The 19,724-nt window shown below is 49.1% G+C and overlaps 1 protein-coding gene across 1 annotated transcript in view; it reads right to left on the reverse strand.

The window, feature by feature from the left end:
- Positions 1–19,724, reverse strand: part of AHCY (adenosylhomocysteinase) — a 59,276-nt gene that overhangs the window by 20,495 nt on the left and 19,057 nt on the right. The window contains exons 5-8 of the mRNA XM_005295391.5: positions 9,766–9,878; positions 5,680–5,887; positions 4,761–4,848; positions 3,685–3,802 (exon numbers count right to left, since the gene is read on the reverse strand). Of these exons, the coding sequence (XP_005295448.1) occupies positions 3,685–3,802; positions 4,761–4,848; positions 5,680–5,887; positions 9,766–9,878 (527 nt within the window). The remainder of the gene's footprint in view (positions 1–3,684; positions 3,803–4,760; positions 4,849–5,679; positions 5,888–9,765; positions 9,879–19,724) is intronic.

Genomic DNA, 19,724 nt, shown 5'->3' on the forward strand with positions numbered 1-19,724 from the left:
AGGGCATTCTCTGGCTGTGCTTAAATACTAGAGATATTCCCACTTCAATGCTTCTGTGTCATTTATTTTCAGCATGGTTTGTGTGTAAAGTAAATGTAACTCCCTCAAACGGAAGCCCTAAACAGACTGGCCATAAATCTACCTTCCTACTCCAGTTAGGCTGGGTGGAATTAGCAAGGCAGTTCTCTAACGCAGCGGTTCTCAAACTGTGGGTCAGGACCCCAAACTGGGTCACGACCCCATTTTAACGGGGTCACCTGGACTGTCATTAAATTTGCTGGGGCCTGGGGCTGAAGCCAAAGTCCAAGCCGCAGCGCCCAGGGCTGAAGCCCTCAAGCTTTGGGGCTCAGGCTTTGGTCCCCCTTCCTGGAGTCTTGTAATTTTTGTTGTCGGAAGGGGGTCATGGTGCAATGATGTTTGAGAAACCCTGCTCTAATGCATAGTTGCAATGTTCCTTCTGGGACGGTAGTTCTCCAGGTGTAATTCGTGGGCCATCACTGGTGTGCAGAGCTCTTCCTGGAGTGAAATATGGGGGTGAGAAGGGAGAAGAGATGATCTGTGAAGCCCTCATGCGAAGTGGCCAACAGAAGGGAACCGTTTACAAACTGCTGTTGTGCAGAGAAAAGGATCTCTTTTGGCACTTCCCATCCTGGTGCCAGGCAGAAGCTACAGGAAACTGTTAAGTACAAAGACGGATGTAGCCCCATGGCTGTACATTCCTCTGGCTTTAACAGGGACAGCATGTCAGAAGAATCTGGCAAAGAGGCAAAGTGATTTATCTCAGGCACTAAAGGGCACGTTTTCAGAGGAGCTGAGCATTTGTAAAGATCTCGCCCTAAAGCATTCCAAGTTAGCTAATTGAAAACACAGATTTATCACATTCTTCACCACCCTCTCCGAGCGGCCACTCTACGCTCCAATGGCACTGCAGCAAGAATGGTCAGCCAAGCAATCCGTCACTGGCCTGCAGGCTCCTATAGCACCTGGCATAGGATCCAGGCCACAGCCTTGGGAAACTGCAGCAACAGGGTGGAGCCGGCAACAGTTACTGCAATATTACTACTGGGCTCCGTTCATGAGTCTTCAGCTCTGGCTGCGAGAGCCCCTTTCCTTAGAGACCTAGCCAAGCTCTCCTAAACAAAACTTTCTGTGAAGGAGCTTCACTCTGGATTTTCTGGCTTTTAAAATTGCTTTTCTCCATCTGAAAATAGATTGGATACATGGCAACTTCTCTCCTCTGAGTGTCCAAGTTCACCTTGCCTACCATTGGGTTTTCCTTTTGCTCTGCAGCTTGAGGTGGCGGGACCAGACATGTCAGTCACCAAGCAGAAGGAAAGCAGCCCAATGGGAATGCACCAAGAGCAGAACCACAACTGAGCTAACATTAGAAACACAACTTATCAACTGCCCATGAACAACTCTACCTATAGAGTACAGCAGTGTAGATAGCTCTGCAATTAACAGGCGAGTCACAGCAGCAAGATGAGACACACCTCTTTCCTGGGTGCCAAAATATGTGTCTTGTGCAGGCTCAACTCCAAAATCAAGATTTGACAACTGTGAAACCAAAGAGATGGCCTTGAATGTTTACAGGCTATACCCCGAGGCTCATTTGCCAGGCACTCTAAGTGAATAGGTGAGTAGTTGGCCAAGTTGCTACCTTGGACTGAAATGATCGTGGGCCAAGAGACAGATGATGCCTTTATTCTAGAGTTTTTGACCTTTCCTGTAGCATTTTGCTCTTGCACTTCCTACGCTTTTATATTGTACTTTAGCCACCTAAATCAGTGCTTTTAGATGCCTTTTATCTGTTAGGTGGTAGAGCTGTAGAGACTTCTAAATGCCCAGATTCTTGCCAGGTAAGTCTTGGCTGTACCAAGGACATGCAGTGGTGACCAGAGATTTTCCTGGGAATGTTTAGATTTGGGGCAGAACAATGCCGCACGGCCATACACACTGCGTGCAGAAGAGATGGCTACTAGAAACGTTACTTTGATAGATAAGAACAGGGAAATCGAAGAATAAGCATCCATGGTACATATAGTGGTTTAGTTAATTGCATCCAGGACCACAGTTAAGTGCCAGGGAGCTGTTCCATGCATTTCGTGGAGACTACTCAGCGCTGTTGCCCTTGGGGCATTCTTGACATACGGAGGAAAGAAATTCTCCTAGAGTTAGTTTACTCTTTGAGGAAACAGCTGAAAAATGCTTTCTAGGAGCTATCTTTCAACTGACCTGAGGACAATTTGAGGGATTTCTGCAGATCTCTGCTTGATGCCTTCTGCCACCCTGCCCTGGGACTGAAGTTTGGGGATATTAAGTCAGATTTCCCTCCCAATCCCTCTGGCTTTTCTTTCTCAACACTGAAAAGGTTTCAATTACTTTTGTGGAACAGCCTTTCCTTCTTAGTTGCTCTGCTCAACGTCCAGGCTGCCCTGACAGAGTGCTCTGTCAGGGCGCTCAGATACAGCAGGGATGGAACATGGGCAGCATATGACTCGGATGTTTTTTCTCAGGAAGGAGATATGGAAGTGGCAAAGACAGCTCAATCGGCTGGGGAGCCAGAGCTCTGGGGCCAAGAGGGGGCTTCTAGAATCACTGACAGTCTCTTCTGCTGACTTTTCCTCATTGGCCTGGATGGAAAAGGAAAGACACTGAGGAGACCGGTTGGTTGTGACTGACAGGAAGCTCAAGAAAGAGGCAACTCTGTATTTGGCTTATTGGCAAAGAGGCCCCCAGCTGGTTCCAGTCTATCTGGAGAATCCACCCCTTAGTGCACTGACACCACATTCCTTTTAGCCTTCCATTTTGCCAACTCACTCTCTATTCAGGAGTTACTGGGGACCCTGATAGATCCTGAGTCAAGTTTTCATTTTCCTCCATTCTCCTGCCTCCTCTTTGCACCGAGCTCAGCCAGCACACAGAGTCCAACCACAAAGGGCCAGTCTCTGCCAGGTGCTGCTGACCTCTGGCTGCTTACTCTGGAGAGGGCTCTCCAAACGATCAGAATGGATGCTCCCAGTACGTCTCACGCCCGGCAGGTCAGCACGGCAGGCGATGACCTGGCTGGATCCCAGCAGCCAAGCTAACCATTAGCTTAGCCTCAAGACAACCTCAGAGGCCTCATCCACAGGAGCCCAGAGGAAGGTTAAATGCCATTTGTCCTAGTTTCCAATCAGCCAGCTCTATTGGAGGACCCAGCCTGCTTTCGAGAAGTGAGCCAGGCCAGGAGCCAGAGACAATGCCCCATGATGGCACTGCAAATAAACACCTTTCCAAGCTCATTTTCTCCAGACATTATCGAAGTTGCCTCCTGTAACGAATGGTCTTTATCCAGTTCACAGCCTACACTAGCACCATTGTAAGTTCTGGGTCTCCCTTTTCCAAGGTGGTCACAATACAGAGAACAAGCCAAGCCATGGCTTCCAAGCCAAAGATGGCCCTAGTCTAATGGGTACCCATCATTCCAAATGCCAGGCAATACAGCTGTGCATCATTTCTTCGGCCTGTTGATCTGGTACAGAAGAAAGGAGAACCTGTTCATGTTTCCAACAGCAAGCAGCAAGGCTGGGGGTCTCCAGTTATGGAGAGTGTCTGAGGGGGAATCAGCCCTCCTATGCATGGGACATTGATTCGGATTAGCTGCCTCTCCCTCACGCTAGGTCCTGCTGAGGGCCGACTCACCTGGGGCTTAACATTCACCGTCTCCATCGCGTTATCGTTTAGCCACTTCACATCAACTTCCACATCAAAGTGGCCGATGTTACATACGATGGAATCATCCTTCATCTGCTCGAAGTGTCTGCAACGAGAAACCAGGCTCTGTCACGGAGCAGGGCATCGGAGGGCGATGTTCCACTCCACCCGCGCTGGCTAGCAGCGCAGCGTCACGCAGGGAGAAAGGGGGAACGACAGGTGAATCCTAAGAAGATGGGTCCCCACAGGATGCCACTGGCCCAAGAGTAGAACCTTGAAAGAGGCTTGGGTGGGGGAGTCACCTCAACACCTTATCAACCACCCCTTGTCAATTTTACCTTATGATGTCAATATTCACAGGCACAAGAGCAACAAGAGGGCAGTGGGACTGCTCCGGATGGAGGGACTGCAAGCTGGGGCTTGAGGGGAGGGGCCACCAGGGTATTTGTCAGGGATGATAGGGGCGATGAGCTTGTTTCATTAGCTCACAAATGGAATCTCTCTCCTGAGAGCCATGGCAAGATCCTGCGACAGGCAGAAAGTTCCCCTGGGCCATCACTAGAGCAACACCTTCAAGTGGCAAACCTTCAACAGAATCAGTCATGTCTCTCCTAACGTTGGGGGCAAGAGTAGCAGCGAGTCAAACTTAAGCCTGAGGTTCTGGCCCAGCTTCCTCCCCCAGCTCTGCCTGTGTGCCTCAGTCTTGACTTGCACACCCCTCCTGTTACTCTGGTCCTGGATTCCCTCCCTCCCCCCAATCTCTGCCAGTGTCCCTCACCACCAACCCCCAGCACTCCCTGTTATTCCATTCCAGTGTTCCCTATGGCTCCACCAATGCCCCTCACCGCAGACCACACACCCCTCCCCATCTTGCACCCCGAAAGAAACCATGATTGGGATGTACAAAAATCTCTACTGGAGACCAAAATCCTGACCACCTGTGAACAAAATCCAGCCCCGCAGAGCTGAAAGCCAGTGCACGAACCCACACTGTGCTGCCAAGCAGAGTCATGTCAATATCTGAACACCAGTCAGTCTGCATTCAGCCAGGGGATGGACAGTACCTGCCCTGCACGATATCAGTGCATCCTGTGGTGGTGACAAAGATGTTCCCTTCTTTGCAAGCCTCTTCCATGGTCGTAACCTCATAACCTGAAGGTCAAAAGAAAATTGTCATTCTCTGTCCTGGCAAGAGCCTCCTTTCCCAGCCAACACCGGCAAATGAAGGGAAGAGGCCCAGTTCTGATACTAAACAGAAACTCCAGCACAAGAGGCAGTCATCCCCCCCCGTTAGTCTTTCATCCCGAGTGTCCGTGCAATGCAATTATTGACCTAATGCCTCATTGGGCCACATTCTCAAAGGAAGATGCACTTGCAATATTTGCAGGCTCCACATTTGTGACAGCACAAAGCCCTGCGTGTGCATGGACTCATGCATGGAAGTGGGGTGACTGCACGTGTAACAGCCAGGGATCATGGAGTCTGATTTGCTTCCTTGTCACTCTCTCAAGCAGGGCTTCACATTCCTTAAGCAGCCTAGAGCATAACGGGGGTGGATGCTTGGTATTCTCAAGTGGAGAGAGTCCCTTGAAGTCTTAACCCAGGATGGAGGTCTGAGCAGAAGGAGCCAGCTCAACACCTGTTCAGAAAGTGGGCTACAGCACCACGAAGCAGAGAGGGCCTACCCCAAATGTTTCAACTATGGTGCAACCTCAAATCCAGGTAGCTATTTGGAGAGGATAACATCAAGCATCCCAACAGGAGTATGTAGTTTAAGCCATTAACGACTCCTCTCCCTACAGTCAGAAGGGAACAGTCCACTATGGGCACCATCACACTGGAGGAGTTGCCTCTATCAAAGGACTAGGGCTATTCATCTTCCTAGTGACTAACATCACTTAGTACTCTACAACAGACTATAGAGCCCACCAATGTATTCACCAAGTTCCGAATCCCCCACCCCGACAATCTGCAGCTGCTCACCTTCCATGGCTGCCTGCAACGCGTTGATTGGATCAATTTCCGTGATGATGACCCTGGCTCCAAAGTTTCTCAAGGCTTGAGCACAACCTTTGCCGACATCACCATAGCCTGCCACGATGGCCACTTTCCCAGCAATCATGACATCCGTGGCACGTTTAATGCCATCAATAAGGGACTCTCGGCAACCGTAAAGGTTATCGAATTTACTCTGGGGAGGAAAGCAGCCGTTTCAGAAGAGCTGAAGCAAACGCTAGGAGACACGCATGCTTCCTATTTACAGAGAACCTAGATGAACTTATCAAATACCGTGAGGCTGACAGTCGGCTAAATGCCTTTAACCACATCAGTGCAAGATAGGTCTAACTGAACATGGGTTTGGTTGCATTCCTTTCACTGGCTTTTGAACCTGGCCCAGATGGCTATAGCAGACATCTGTTGTCAGAACCCTCCTCATCCAGGAGGCATTTCATGTGTGTATTCACCTGTTGGCTAGTTCTTAGGCTCCTGAAAACAGCCTCCCTGGGATTACTAAAAGTGACCAACAACAGAATAAAGCATGGGAGTCTGTCGCATACAGGGGCATGGATAGCAGGAGTCGTGTCTCAGACGTACCCAGCAGGGAGCTGCTGTTCGCTCAGATTCCATGTTAAACATTTGCTACAGAAGCCTACGGACTGTTCCAAACATCACGGATGGACACTGAACAGGCAGCAGTAACAAGATAGTTAGCGTCAGGGGTGCTAGAACAATTTTTATAGTGGGGGTGCTGAGAGCCATTGAACCAAACTGTAAAGCCTATATTATAATGAAAAACACTTCAAGCCAGGGGGTGCTGCAGCACCCCTGTGTAGTTCCAGCACCTATGGTTAGCATGCATGCAGATACTTCTAACTCTGCTATCTTTGCAGCAGTATCTTTAGGGAATGCGTGTGTGTGTGTGCTCTAGAAGTGACAAGCAGCCAACTGCCTGCATGCATAACTCCAGGATTCCAAGCCACCAGGTCCCAAAGCTCGCAAGGTACATTCCAGTCACTGCTCCCCCACCATCTGCAATCAGCTGAAGATCCACATTGTCCTTGACTGAGTATCCACTGAGGTGACTATCAGAGTAAAACTGTTCCAAGGTACCATGCATTCAAAGCAAGGAACCCTGGATTTCATTTCTCTCACTCTTGCCTTACAAACAGTGACATAGGTATCTTGGCTGTAAGCAGCCCAACCCTGAATTCAAAACTCCGCTAAAAAACAGAAGCCAAACATAATGGCATTCCATGTTTTTATCCTCCTGAGCCGAGTGGGCATTTCTCGCTGAAATGTCTTTCCCTCTTTATGCACTTTACCTTTTTCTCCCCACCCTCTGGCTCTGTTTTGGCAGGGGAGATGTGAAACTTAATCTGGGCCCTAAAAAAAATTATCGATCTCAGTTTGAGAAATTACAGGACGCCAGGAAAGACTCTGGCTGCCGAAGTTTTGCTTTGCTTTACAGGACATGAATAACGAGATCACAGACGAGAAGATAGAGCCAACGAGAACAAGGAAACTCCAGTCTCCAAGCCTGCCCTCAATAACACCAGCAGGGAACCAGAATGCAGTGGTAAGGTTGAATGGCAAGAAGAACCCAAAGGGCCAAGCTATAAATGTGTATTCAGTTGTAAAAGCTGCATCTCCTCAAAGAGGAGTACACACCTGAATACACACCTCTAGCTTGGCCCCTTTGTGTGTGCGCATCATGTGGGGGAATCACATACTGTGTACCAAATACTGCACTATTATTGTGCCTTGTCACCTTAGATCTCAACTTACCTTCAACATACGAACTATGATCTCCCAATTTAATGTATAGGCATTATAAACCACAGGGAACAGACATGACATTGTGCTTTTGGGAGCGTAGAACAGGGCTGTTAGCGGAATAAAATCAAGAGATAAATCTAAAGAAGCACAGCATTTTAGGATGGAAACTATCTTGCAGCCTTAGATATGGCAGACACTGCCAGCTATTCACTATATCAGAGGAACATTGTGCTGAAAGGCAAATGCCAAGTCTCAGTTTTATTTTTGTCTGGAATAAGACTAAGTAAAAGTTAAGGATTGTCTGTAACTTACTGTGGCAAGATCTTCCTGCTCAGAATGTTACAGTGAATAGCTGTGAACAAACGGCATGGAATTGAGCAATTCAGATGACACAGACTAACCCACTCTGGCAGAGTGTGGATCTTTGTCTCCCTCTAGTAGAGTCTCACACCCAGCTAGGGATGTAAATATTGTTTTAAAAAGTTAATCGGTTAAACGATTAAAATTATATCGTTTATCTGGTTAACCGCTGGGGCTGCAGTCGCTCTGGCCAGTCCTTTGTTGGGGGAGTGGAGAGAAAGTAGGCCAAGAAATAGTTAAGGGAAGAGGGACTTAATGCCCCATAAGACAGCAAGTTGAGGTCCCAGTTCAGCCACCTTAGATGGCAGCAATTCAGTCTGGACAGTGGGAGAAGAAACTCCCTAGGGAAACCAAATCTACGTGGCTAGTACAAAAACCTGTTTTTCAAACTCTCCTGAGCCCAATGAGAAGCTTCTCCCTTCCCAAGGGCAGAGGCACAGATGGGGACCCAGCGACACATCCCAACGGGTAGAGTGGTGCTGACATGCAGTGTGGCACTGGGCAGCACCATTTCTCATGGACAAGCTACAAGTCAAAGATTCTCTGCCCTGCAAACACCCACACTGGGACAAGTATCAGAGGGGTAGCCGTGTTCGTCTGAATCGGTAAAAAGCAACAGAGGGTCCTGTGGCACCTTTAAGACTAAACAGAAGTATTGCAGCATAAGCTTTCATGGGTGAATGCCCACTTCATCAGACGCAAGAGTCACTTGCGTCTGATGAAGTGGGCATTCACCCACGAAAGCTTATTGCAGCTTATGCTGCAATACTTCTGTTAGTCTTAAAGGTGCCACAGGACCCTTTGTTGCTTTCCACACTGGGACAGAAAAATCAGTAAGGGCAAGATTTTCAAAGGCATTCAGGTGCCTAATGCATCTCACTTCTGATTTCAATGGGAGTTCAGCACCTAGGCGCTTTTGAAAACCCCACTAGATGCCTACCTGCATCTTTAGGTACTTAGATACCTTTGAAAAACTGGCCCCAAGTTCCCCGCCTCCCTCTAGAGTCACCGCCACAATTTAGCAAGAAGTGAAGCAACATGCACTCACCCCTCAACCCAAAGTCACTTCCAGGAATGGCAGGACAGCTCAACTCCCTTGCCCAACCCTGAACTTGGGCAAGTGACTCTCCTTTGAAAGGTCCATGGCGGTAGGCAGGAGACAGACAGCAAGGTGGTCTAGTGGAGCTGGCACTGGACTGGGAGTAGGAAGACCTGGGTTTTAACCTCAGCTCCTCCACTGACCTACACAAGTCTCTTGACTTCCACATCTCTGTTTTCCCTCCCACCCTTTATCTGTCCTGTCTGTTTAGATCAGTGGTTCTCAACCTGTTTGTCACTGTGGGCCACATATGCAGCTCTCTGTGTTATGTGGGCCACATCCACAATATATATACACTATCTGTATGGGCCTAAGGATGTCACACAGGCCGCAGCTGTGTGCTGATTGGGCCACAAGCAGCCCACGGGCTGAGAACCACTGGTTTAGACTGTGAGCTCTTCAGGGCAAGGACGGTCTCTCACTGTGTGTTGGCACAGGGACTAGCATAATGGAGCCCTGAATTCCGCTGACAACTTTGCGTGCTGCTGTAATACAAATAAATATGGAGGAATGCAAATTCTTGGACACAGGCAAGGCACTGGTGCTTTATTCTGCACCACCATTTTTTTGAAGTTGCAAAAAACACAGAAAGGTCCATTAAGATGCCACACTGCATTAACTCCGACATTTCCCAGGTCCCTTCCACAGCCTCAGCCCACCCACCCCATGTCAAGATTTATTAGCCACCAGGCCTGAGAACAACCAGCTCCAGTCTGCGAGTGGTCTAGCATAGCACGCACCCAGATGCGGTGCAGAGCAGCAGAGAGCCGTGGCACTAGCAGATTGCATGTCAATGGAAGGGGGGGGGAGCAGCAGAGTGCTGGCTGCGTTACCTTGGTGACAGAATCATTGACGTTGATGGCTGGCACTTTCAGGCTCCCATTGGCTTTCATCTTATACAGGTTGTGAACCCCGGTAGTTGTCTCCTCCGAGATGCCTTTAATTCCTGCAGGCGAGACCAGAAGAGCCATGTTGCAAACTGAAATGTCCAGATACTGTGGTGGGGGCCCAGAGTGGCCTCTGGAAGAATTCTGCCAGTGGGGAGGAGGAAGAGACAAGAACCCCTCTCCTATGGGACTGTTTGGGTCTTTAAACTCCAGCTTTACATCCCTGTGTTTACCTGATCCTCTCCCAATGTAAACAGCTTCAGTATGGTCTTCAGGGGGCAGCAGTGTTTTTAGCACATAAAGAAGTTACCAAGAAAATAGCTTGAGAAAGTCACAGCTCCCCAAATGCCCCCAAAATAACTCTGCAGATGCCAGCCAGGGATCTCAAGCAGCTGCAGAAGCATTAATGACTTTAGTCTCAACGCCCCCTGAGGCATTATCCCCGGTTTACAGATATGGAAACTGAGGCACGCAACAATTATATGACTTACCCAAGGCGTCACAGGGAGTTTGTGGCAGAGCTAAGAGTAGTGACTTGGCCAAGGCCACACAAGAAGTCTGGGGCAGAAAAGGGAACTGAACCCAGGTCTTGGGAGTCCCAGACTAGCACCCAAATCACCCTTCCTTTTGGCCACCGAGTGGCCAATAATCTGATTCAGGACATGAGTGGCGCTGTCAGCAGGCCCAGGTGATGAAAATGTACTATGGGGTAGGTCTCCATGACTGCCGCGACCTGCATGACAAACACGGATTCCGTGACTTGCTGCGACCTCCGTGATTTCTGCGGAGGCCAGTGTGGCTGACCCCAGGGCTGCCCAAGCAGCTGGTTCCGGGTCAGATGCTCAGGTGGCCCTGAGGCCAGCCACGCCAGCCCTGCAGCCAGCCGCTCTGGCCGCTGCTGGAGTGACCCCCGGGCCAGCCACTCCGGCCGCTGCTCGGGCGGCCCTGGGCAGCCAGCCCTTTGGACCGTCTGAGCAGCAGTTCCCGGGCATGCAGTGCAGCCACTTCCCCAGGCAGCCCCAGCCCTGTCCCCCACACCCAGCAGCGGCCCCCTTAAGATTTAGTGAGGGGTATTTATATATAAAGTCATGGAGAGGTCACAGGTGCGTGAATTTTTGTTTATTGCCCGTGACCTGTCCATGACTTATACTAAAAATACCCATGACTAAATCGTAGCCTTAACTATGGGACAATAAGGAACAGCTTTTATTGCTCCTTTAAGTTTTCCATATGGGAGGGGACCAAAAACTAGAGAACATTCACATGTAGCATTCACAGAACTGGCTTTAAAGAGCAGGATTCTTGAGGAAATGAAGCCTGGAGTCAGATTGAGTTATTTTGAAAGGCTGAAGGATGGGACCTGTTTTCCTAGCTGAAGTTCACTCTGGGAAAGAAATCTGGATTCACTTAACTCACTGGGATTAAATTTCAACACGTTGATCTCAAATTGCTCCCCAGGGCAGCAAACATGTTCGCCCGCCATGGGACCGTGCTTAGGCATTAGTGGTAACAGGGTCACGCTGGCAAGGGCAGTCCAAAGAACATCTCCATTCTACAGGAAAATAACCTGGCCCCTCTTACGCAATTAATCAAACCAGTAGCTGGCTGGCAAGAGGGACAGCCTCACATGCACTCTGGTGTATATACAAAGCCATGAGAAGCGAGCCTGCAACACTCAAGCAGCTTTCTGATGAAGATCGTATGGTCTGAAGTTTTTGTTGTCTCCACTCCCCCATTTAGAAATTCTTGTCCTACGTGCATCCCCCCTCCAAGTAAGTGTCACAAGGTCCTTCTGGGGGTGGGGAGGGTAACAGCAAGCCCGCCCAGGCCTGGTGAGGAGAGGTCCTGGTAGGTAGTGGGAGCTGGAGAATGAGCCCATCCTGCACTCACTCCCAGACAACAGCTCCTGTGTCCTAGGGGCTGGGCTGGGCTCGGCTCCCCACTCCAGGCATACAGGGGCGCAGCACTGCTCAGGTTCGGCTTGGCTACACCACCATCATGATGACGGAGGGGCAGCCAATCCAAACCCAAGAAGCACCGTGACCCGGCAGGTCAGGGGTTTATTGTTTTATTTCAGGTTTTCTTAGCATGGGGATCTACCCAGCACCAGTCAGGTCCTTATGCCCCTCTGATACCCTCCTCATGGCCCAAAGTTTGAAAACTCTACTCAAGTGGACTGGCAGGGGCCTGGGAATCAGGAACACCCAGGTTATAACTTGTTTCGTCACCAATTCAGTGGCCATGCTCTAGACACCTAACCTCAGTTTTCACCTGTGCAAAGAGGAAGACATGCCTCACAGAGGTGTTTTTAAGGATTGGTTCAAGGTCTTGGAAGGGATAAAGTGCTATGCAAGTGCTAAATATTCCAACACATCCTTAACACACGATTCAAATCAATGAATGGGTCACTACTCATGTTTCCTCAGTAGAAATAACTGAGTTCACATGTGCCAGAACCAGAATGGCCTTTTCTTTCCCTACAGACTTTAGCTACCTCACTAAACATCAGATCCTTTGGAATTATACCCAAAGGCACAAGACCAGTTTAAAGATCAACACCAGCAGGCTCTATGAGCCACAAAGCAGAACATTTCCAAATGCACCCAAGTCACTTAGGAGCTTAAGTTTCATTGAAAGTCAATGAGACTTGGGCTCTTAAGACACAGAGGCACTTTTGGAAGTTTTACCACAAGGCTCAGTTTTTAATTTGAAATTTCAAGCTAATTTCAAACCCGTGGGAATTTTTTTATTTTTTTTATTTTTATTGTGATGTTCTAAAACCCTGGGGAAAAGGAATTCTGTGAAGTGAGATTGACAAACCACTAGTGCCTGGGAAAAGAATAGTGACTTGGAATAAATGTGCCAAACCTAACCATCTAAATGAATACATCGCCCAAGCAGAGCATGGAGCTGTAGACAGTCAATATGACTGCTGCTGACCCATGAAAGAAACTGTGCTTTGACCATTGCTTATCCTGAGGCCCAGGGACCAGCCATGACAGATTCACAGAGCAGCACAGACACTTACCTTTGAAAAGACAGCCTCTTCCATCCCCTTGGATGGCAAGTGGAGCAAGGTCCTGGCAATCGGGAGCAGTGGCGTAAATGCAACACAAGGAGTGGGGTAAAGCTAATGAGCTGCCAGGCCGCCAGGATGGAGCGATGGGCTTTGCTCACGTTCAGCTGCCCACAGAAGCTGAGTGTGGGAGGTTCACTGGATTAGTGAGAGCACAGAGTATTCCGGGCAGAGATCACAATGCGAGGGGGCAAGTGGTGGGAGCAGCAGAAGTGCGGCACTCAGCCCTGGGGAAGATAGGCCAGGGACACTTCTCTGGCTCCTGGAAGGCACAGCCTGGAGTGGCTCCAACAGCAGCTGCAGCCAGCCCGCCAGGCTCCTGGAAGATACTCTTCCCAGCTCCGCCCACAGGGAACTCCGTTCACAGTCTACCGTGGAAACGCTCACAATACGATCTCAGATGTTCTCTGGGCTCCCCCTCGTGGGGGTCCAAATACATCCATGGGCTTTGCTGGGCTCCTCAGGCTAAGCCCTCTTGGGCTTTCAGGGCATGGCTCACCTGTGAAGGAGCTCAGATATCCCAATGGCATGGGCGGCGGGTGAATGCACTGTTGGGGGAGGCTAGCCCGAGGCCCCTCACTCTCTGCCCGAGGCCCTGCCACTTCTGTTCCCCCGCCGAAGCCTGGAGCACTCCACTCTCCCCTGCAGCCACTGGCTCCAACGGACGACGCAGCCGGAGCGCTCCCAGCCCCAGCGCTGGGCAGGCGGGTGGCACAGCCGGAGCGCCCCCCGGCCCTAGTGTGGTCTTGCACATCACGGCCCCCAGCCTGCCAGCCCCAGCCTCTCAGCCACAGAAGAGAGCAGCAGGCAGGAGGGTGCCTGGTGGAGCATGGGCGGGGCCACGCTAGGCTGTTCGGGGAAGCATGGCCTCCCCCTGCCTATGATACCCGTTGCCCATGCCCACTGGGCTCTGTTAGGATCCTTGAGCTTGGCTGTTTCTTCACTCAGGCTGAAAACAACAACTGTCCCCTCAAGTCCACTCCCTGGCGGTGCCACAATGAACATTTGCTCTCAGTAGATTGTGCAGATCCGCACAAGAGCATCTTCCTTTACCACTCAGACATGCTTCAATGAAAGAGGGGCCAGTCACACAAGACCAGCTGAACCCGAGCCAGGCGGAGAGGGGAGGAGAGAGCAGGGATGTGTCAGGAAAAGGAGGTAAAGAAGAATCCTAGAGAATTCCCAACAGACTTGAGTTAAATGAGGCACCCTTCATGTAGAAGAACCCAGTGTTTATATGCAACATCTCCATGTGGTTCTCTTTAAGGGGGGATGAAGTCAATGATACATAGCCCAATTGCTGGCACTGTAGTTTAGACCAGCAGCAATTGGTCTTCTCCTCGCCCCAACATCTGTGGAACACCTGTTACAAAAACTGTGAGGTCAGCTATTCCCTGGAGTATTCCCCCTCTTCAAAAGAAGGAAACCCAACAGCTTAATAGGCATGTACCTTATGAAGTGGAAAATTCTGCCAACAAATCAAATTTTTCACAGCCCTCGTTTCTGCCGCAAATGGAAGTGAAATTGCATAAAATTAAAATGCCTTGCAGATTTCCCCCTCCCTGCAATCACGAGGAATTCATATCAATCAAGACAGGAGGCAGCCCCACCTGAACCTTAGTCTGAGCCACAGCTCAGCAGACAGCAATGGGAAGTGCAATGCCGCCCTCTAGGGATCCTGTGCAGAGGGACTTTTCTCTTTTTGCAGGGGGGAAAAGGGGGGGGAGATGGGGGGGTTAGTGCCAAAAATACACAAATGTTTGTGCAAAAAAGTTCAAGACTTTGCCAAATGGCTTCAGGAACCCACTCGCACGTATGATGGAACAAGAGCTCTCACACCCAAGTGCCTCCAGGGATGCGACCTTGCATAAATGATGTTAGAGATGTTAATGCAATGACTCATCTGTCATGACTTCACTGGAAGATCATGGAAAGAAAACATGCAAATATGGGGAACTCCTGCTTAAACACAGATTTGGTAAGCAAGAGTGACCAGGAAAGTTATGGAAGGCAGTGAGCAACAAAGAATTTATGATACAGGGATGGGTTTCCAATGCTTTCCTCAGGGAGAAAGGACCAAACTCGGAAGAGCCCAAACAAGTCTAAATCAAGGAAGAACCTAAAACAGTGTCCACTAAACATTGAGGGGAACAGAAGAAAGTAAATTTATACCACTGTATGGCTCATTTATATCAGCAAGTTTCACCAGTTTAACTTCAGGTGTTCTTTTCAATCCATTTAGTTGAACCGGAGCAAAGGGCTGCATGGACACTAGTTTTGGTTTAAACTAGACTTATATTTAGTAAGTTTAAACAGATCAGGAATCGTGATAAGCGAAACCAAAATAAACCACTCTAACCAAAATCAGAGCATCCGCAACAATTTCGCTAAACCAGTTTGGAAAATGATGCAAGTTAAACTGGTGTATGCAGAGGCCTTGGACTCTCCCAGGTTCAAATTCAGAGATGATGCACAAGTTAGACCCCCTGGCATCAAACCAGACCCAACTAAAGCTGAAGTGGAAGGAGTAACTCCCGCTCTTTCTATGGATTTCTGGCTGATGTACACCTCGTCTGAAAGAGGCCATCTCGCTTCATATCTACACCAACGCCAGTTATGATGTCCTTACACCTTAATCCTAGCATTTCTGTTCCCACACTAGCAAGGCTATCAGAATCCTGGCTTCTTTCTGTGCTACCCTTATCCTTTCATGTTCTCAGAGAGCACTTTGATTTAATTGTGGTGTCAGGGAGTTGAAGCATCTGGTGCAGCCTGGAGAGAAAATGGATGGGGAGCCACCTAGTGGCTGAGCTTCTGTAGAAGCACTTTACATCAGTGTTTTTCAAAGTACGGGTCGCGACCCAGGACTGGGTCATGGAAAGTCAGGCACTGGGTCGCCTTGCTGATTCAAATTCTAACAATCGTTGCCATGCATCAGCTCTAAAGGGCTGTGCAGCAGGGACCTAGAAAGGAGAGAGGTAGGGGGTGGGCGGGAACTGAGGAGGGGAGCAAGTTAGGGCTTGCAGGACTGCTGTGGGCTTCTCCCCCAGTCCCAGCACTTGCTGCTGCCGGGCAGGGAGAGAGAGGCCCCTCCCCCGGACCTAGCTGCTGCCAGCAGGGAGAGGGCTGGGGGAAGTCCTCTGGCCCCAGCCCTGGGGCAGCCTGCCTGCACCCCAAAGTCCTCATCCCTGGTCCCACCCCACAGCCTGCACCACCAGCCAGAGCCCTCCCCCCCGCCCGCATCCCAACCCTCTGCCCCAGCCCTTAGCCCCCTCCTGCACCCTGAACCCCTCATCCCCAGCTCCACCCTAGAGCCCTCACCCCTGCACTCCACCCTCTGCCCTACCCTGGGCCACCTCCCACACTCCTTACCATAGGCTTACTACGGCTAGTGTCTCATGTTAGTTATGTAAAGTGGTTTAACCTAGAATGTATTGCAATATTATGATTTTATGAAAACTCTAGTCAGAAGATAGAATTATGTTGGGTGACAGGCATCAACAATTTTCTTCAACTGGGTCATGAGGAAAAAAGTTTGAAAACCACTGCTCTACATAGCCGTACAGAAGGGCTAGAACTAAAGCTAGAAGATAACCTGTGCACAGCCCTAAATGCTGCAGCTCTGACCAGTTTCCTACAAAAAGCTGTTTGAGTTTGCTCTCCAAGTTCAGGTGGGACCTTTTCCCTCCTTGCGGGATGATTTAGACTCAGTGTATTAATTACTGCACATTTTAATCAACATGCCCATCACCGTGTTCTCTATATTAATGTGGCCTCTAGGTATGTATTGTCTCCATCTCTGCTAGTACATTCTGAGACCCAAAGAACAGCTGCAGCAGACTTGCAGATTATATCTTTTAGCAAGGCTGGTATTTCTAACATTCACAAGTTTCCCAGTCATCTGTAACCTCCTACCCAATTCTTAATGTACCAAGTACCGCTGTTACACTACTCAGTAGGCTTCTTCTCCCAGCAAAGATTTGCCCCCCTTTCCAGATGGCATCATATTTACACCTGAACTAAACTACATGGAAGCCCTGCATTAAGGTTAAGACTTACTGCCCACCTCTCCAACAGTTAACTGAGCTCTTACACAAGTGACCGAACATAGAAGAGATAATAGGTTTCCCTCACAACATTGTCATAAAAATGACATTTGAACTCAAAAAACACCTTCCCGAGTGCTTAAGATTGGAAGGGCTTGAGTGTTTCCCCTTTTGTATATTTCTTCACCAGGACATACATCTCTCTCCTTTCAGAACTGCCACCCAGCCCTCCAGGGAGGAATCACAATGCCATCCTTCTTTGAATTGCTTCATGAAGTTTATTCCTTCTCATGTGTGTTCCATTACTGGACGGGTTTTATTCATTCCATTTTAAGGGTAGATTAAATTGTTTAGATTAACATTCAGTTAGTGGCTTGAAGGCCATGCTGACCTCTAACTGCACCACTGATGAGTGCAGGCAAATTACCTGCAGGGAGATCCTCTGGGAATGCCTATTTGTCTTTGGCAGCAAATGTTGCAGCACTAAGCCCGCTAAAACTTGTTATTGATGAGCTATAGAGTCTCCTCTCCAGCTGTTGGTGACCCCAGGCCATCAGGTCTGAACTGCGTGTTCTGTGCTGGGATTGCTTTTAATTAAAGCCAACAGAGGACAATCCTCTCTTGGAATTCCGTTTAAGAGTTCTGCCCAACCCCAGCCTACCCTTATGAGCAGCAGTCACTTGTTGATACACTTAATAGTGGCCATCACTTTGGATAATGGATGGCTGTTAAACACTCAAACCTTCCCCTTTCCCAGGGAGAAGGACGAGAGGTAGGCCCTAGCAGATAGCAGCGCCAAAGGGGGCATGTCACATCACATCATTAGAATCATAGAATATCAGGGTTGGAAGGGACCTCAGGAGGTCATCTAGTCCAACCCCCTGCTCAAAGCAGGACCAATTCCCCAACTAAATCATCCCAGCCAAGGCTTTGTCAAGCCTGACCTTATAAACCTCTAAGGAAGGAGATTCCACCACCTTCCTAGGTAACCCATTCCAGTGCTTCACCACCCTCCTAGTGAAAAAGTTTTTCCTAATATCCAACCTAAACCTCCCCAACTGCAACTTGAGACCATTACTCCTTGTTCTGTCATCAGGTACCACTGAGAACAGTCTAGATCCATCCTCTTTGGAACCCCCTTTCAGGTAGTTGAAAACAGCTATCAAATCCCCCCTCATTCTTCTCTTCTGCAGACTAAACAATCCCAGTTCCCTCAGCCTCTCCTCATAAGTCATGTGCTCCAGTCCCCTAATCATTTTTGTTGCCCTCCGCTGGACTCTTTCCAATTTTTCCACATTCTTCTTGTAGTGTGGGGCCCAAAACTGGACACAGTACTCCAGATGAGGCCTCACCAATGTCAAATAGAGGGGAATGATCACGGCCCTTGATCTGCTAGCAATGCCCCTACTTATACAGCCCAAAATGCCGTTAGCCTTCTTGCCAACAAGGGCACACTGTTGACTCATATCCAGCTTCTCATCCACTGTAACCCCTAGGTCCTTTTCTGCAGAACTGCTGCCTAGCCATTCGGTCCCTAGTCTGTAACAGTGCATGGGATTCTCCCGTCCTAAATGCAGGACTCTGCACTTGTCCTTGTTGAGCCTCATCAGGTTTCTTTTGGCCCAATCCTCTAATTTGCCTAGGTCCCTCTGTATCCTATCACTATCCTCCAGAGTATCTACCACTCCTCCCAGTTTAGTGTCAGCTGCAAACTTGCTAAGAGTGCAGTCCACGCCATCCTCCAGATCATTAATGAAGATACTGAACAAAACCGACCCCGGGACCGACCCCTGGGGCACTCCACTTGAAACCGGCTGCCAGCTAGACATGGAGCTGTTGATCACTACCCGTTGAGCCAGACGATCTAGTCAGCTTTCTATCCACCTTATAGTCCATTTATCCATCCCATACCTCTAACTTGGTGGCAAGAATACTGTGGGAGACCGTATCAAAAGCTTTGCTAAAGTCAAGGAATAACACATCCACTGCTTTCCCCTCATCCACAGAGTCAGTTATCTCCTCATAGAAGGCAATTAAGTTAGTCAGGCATGACTTGCCCTTGGTGAATCCATGCTGACTGTTCCTGATCACTTTCCTCTCCTCTAAGTGCTTCAGAATTGATTCCTTGAGGACCTGCTCCATGATTTTTCCAGGGACTGAGGTGAGGCTGACTGGCCTGTAGTTCCCTGGATCCTCCTTCTTCCCTTTTTTAAAGATGGGCACTACATTAGCCTTTTTCGAGTCATCTGGGACCTCCCCTGATCACCATGAGTTTTCAAAGATAATGGCCAATGGCTCTGCAATCACATCCGCCAACTCCTTTAGCACCCTCGGATGCAGCGCATCCGGCCCCATGGACTTGTGCTCGTCCAGTTTTTCTAAATAGTCCTGAACCACTTCTTTCTCCACCGAGGGCTGGTCACCTTCTCCCCATACTGTGCTGCCAAGCGGGAGCTGACCTTGTTCGTGAAGACAGAGGCAAAAAAAATCATTGAGTACGTTAGCTTTTTCCATATCCTCTGTTACTAGATTGCCTCCCTCATTCAGTAAGGGGCCCACACTTTCCTTGACTTTCTTCTTGTTGCTAACATACCTGAAGAAACCCTTCTTGTTACTCTTAACATCTCTGGCTAGCTGCAACTCCAAGTGTGATTTGGCCTTCCTGATTTCATTCCTGCATGCCTGAGCAATATTTTTATACTTCTCCCTGGTCTTTTGTCCAATCTTCCACTACTTGTAAGCTTCTTTTTTGCGTTTAAGGTCAGCAAGGATTTCACTGTTAA

Source organism: Chrysemys picta, chromosome 13, assembly GCF_011386835.1.
Source record: "Chrysemys picta bellii isolate R12L10 chromosome 13, ASM1138683v2, whole genome shotgun sequence".
In the NCBI taxonomy this organism is placed as follows: domain Eukaryota; kingdom Metazoa; phylum Chordata; order Testudines; family Emydidae; genus Chrysemys; species Chrysemys picta.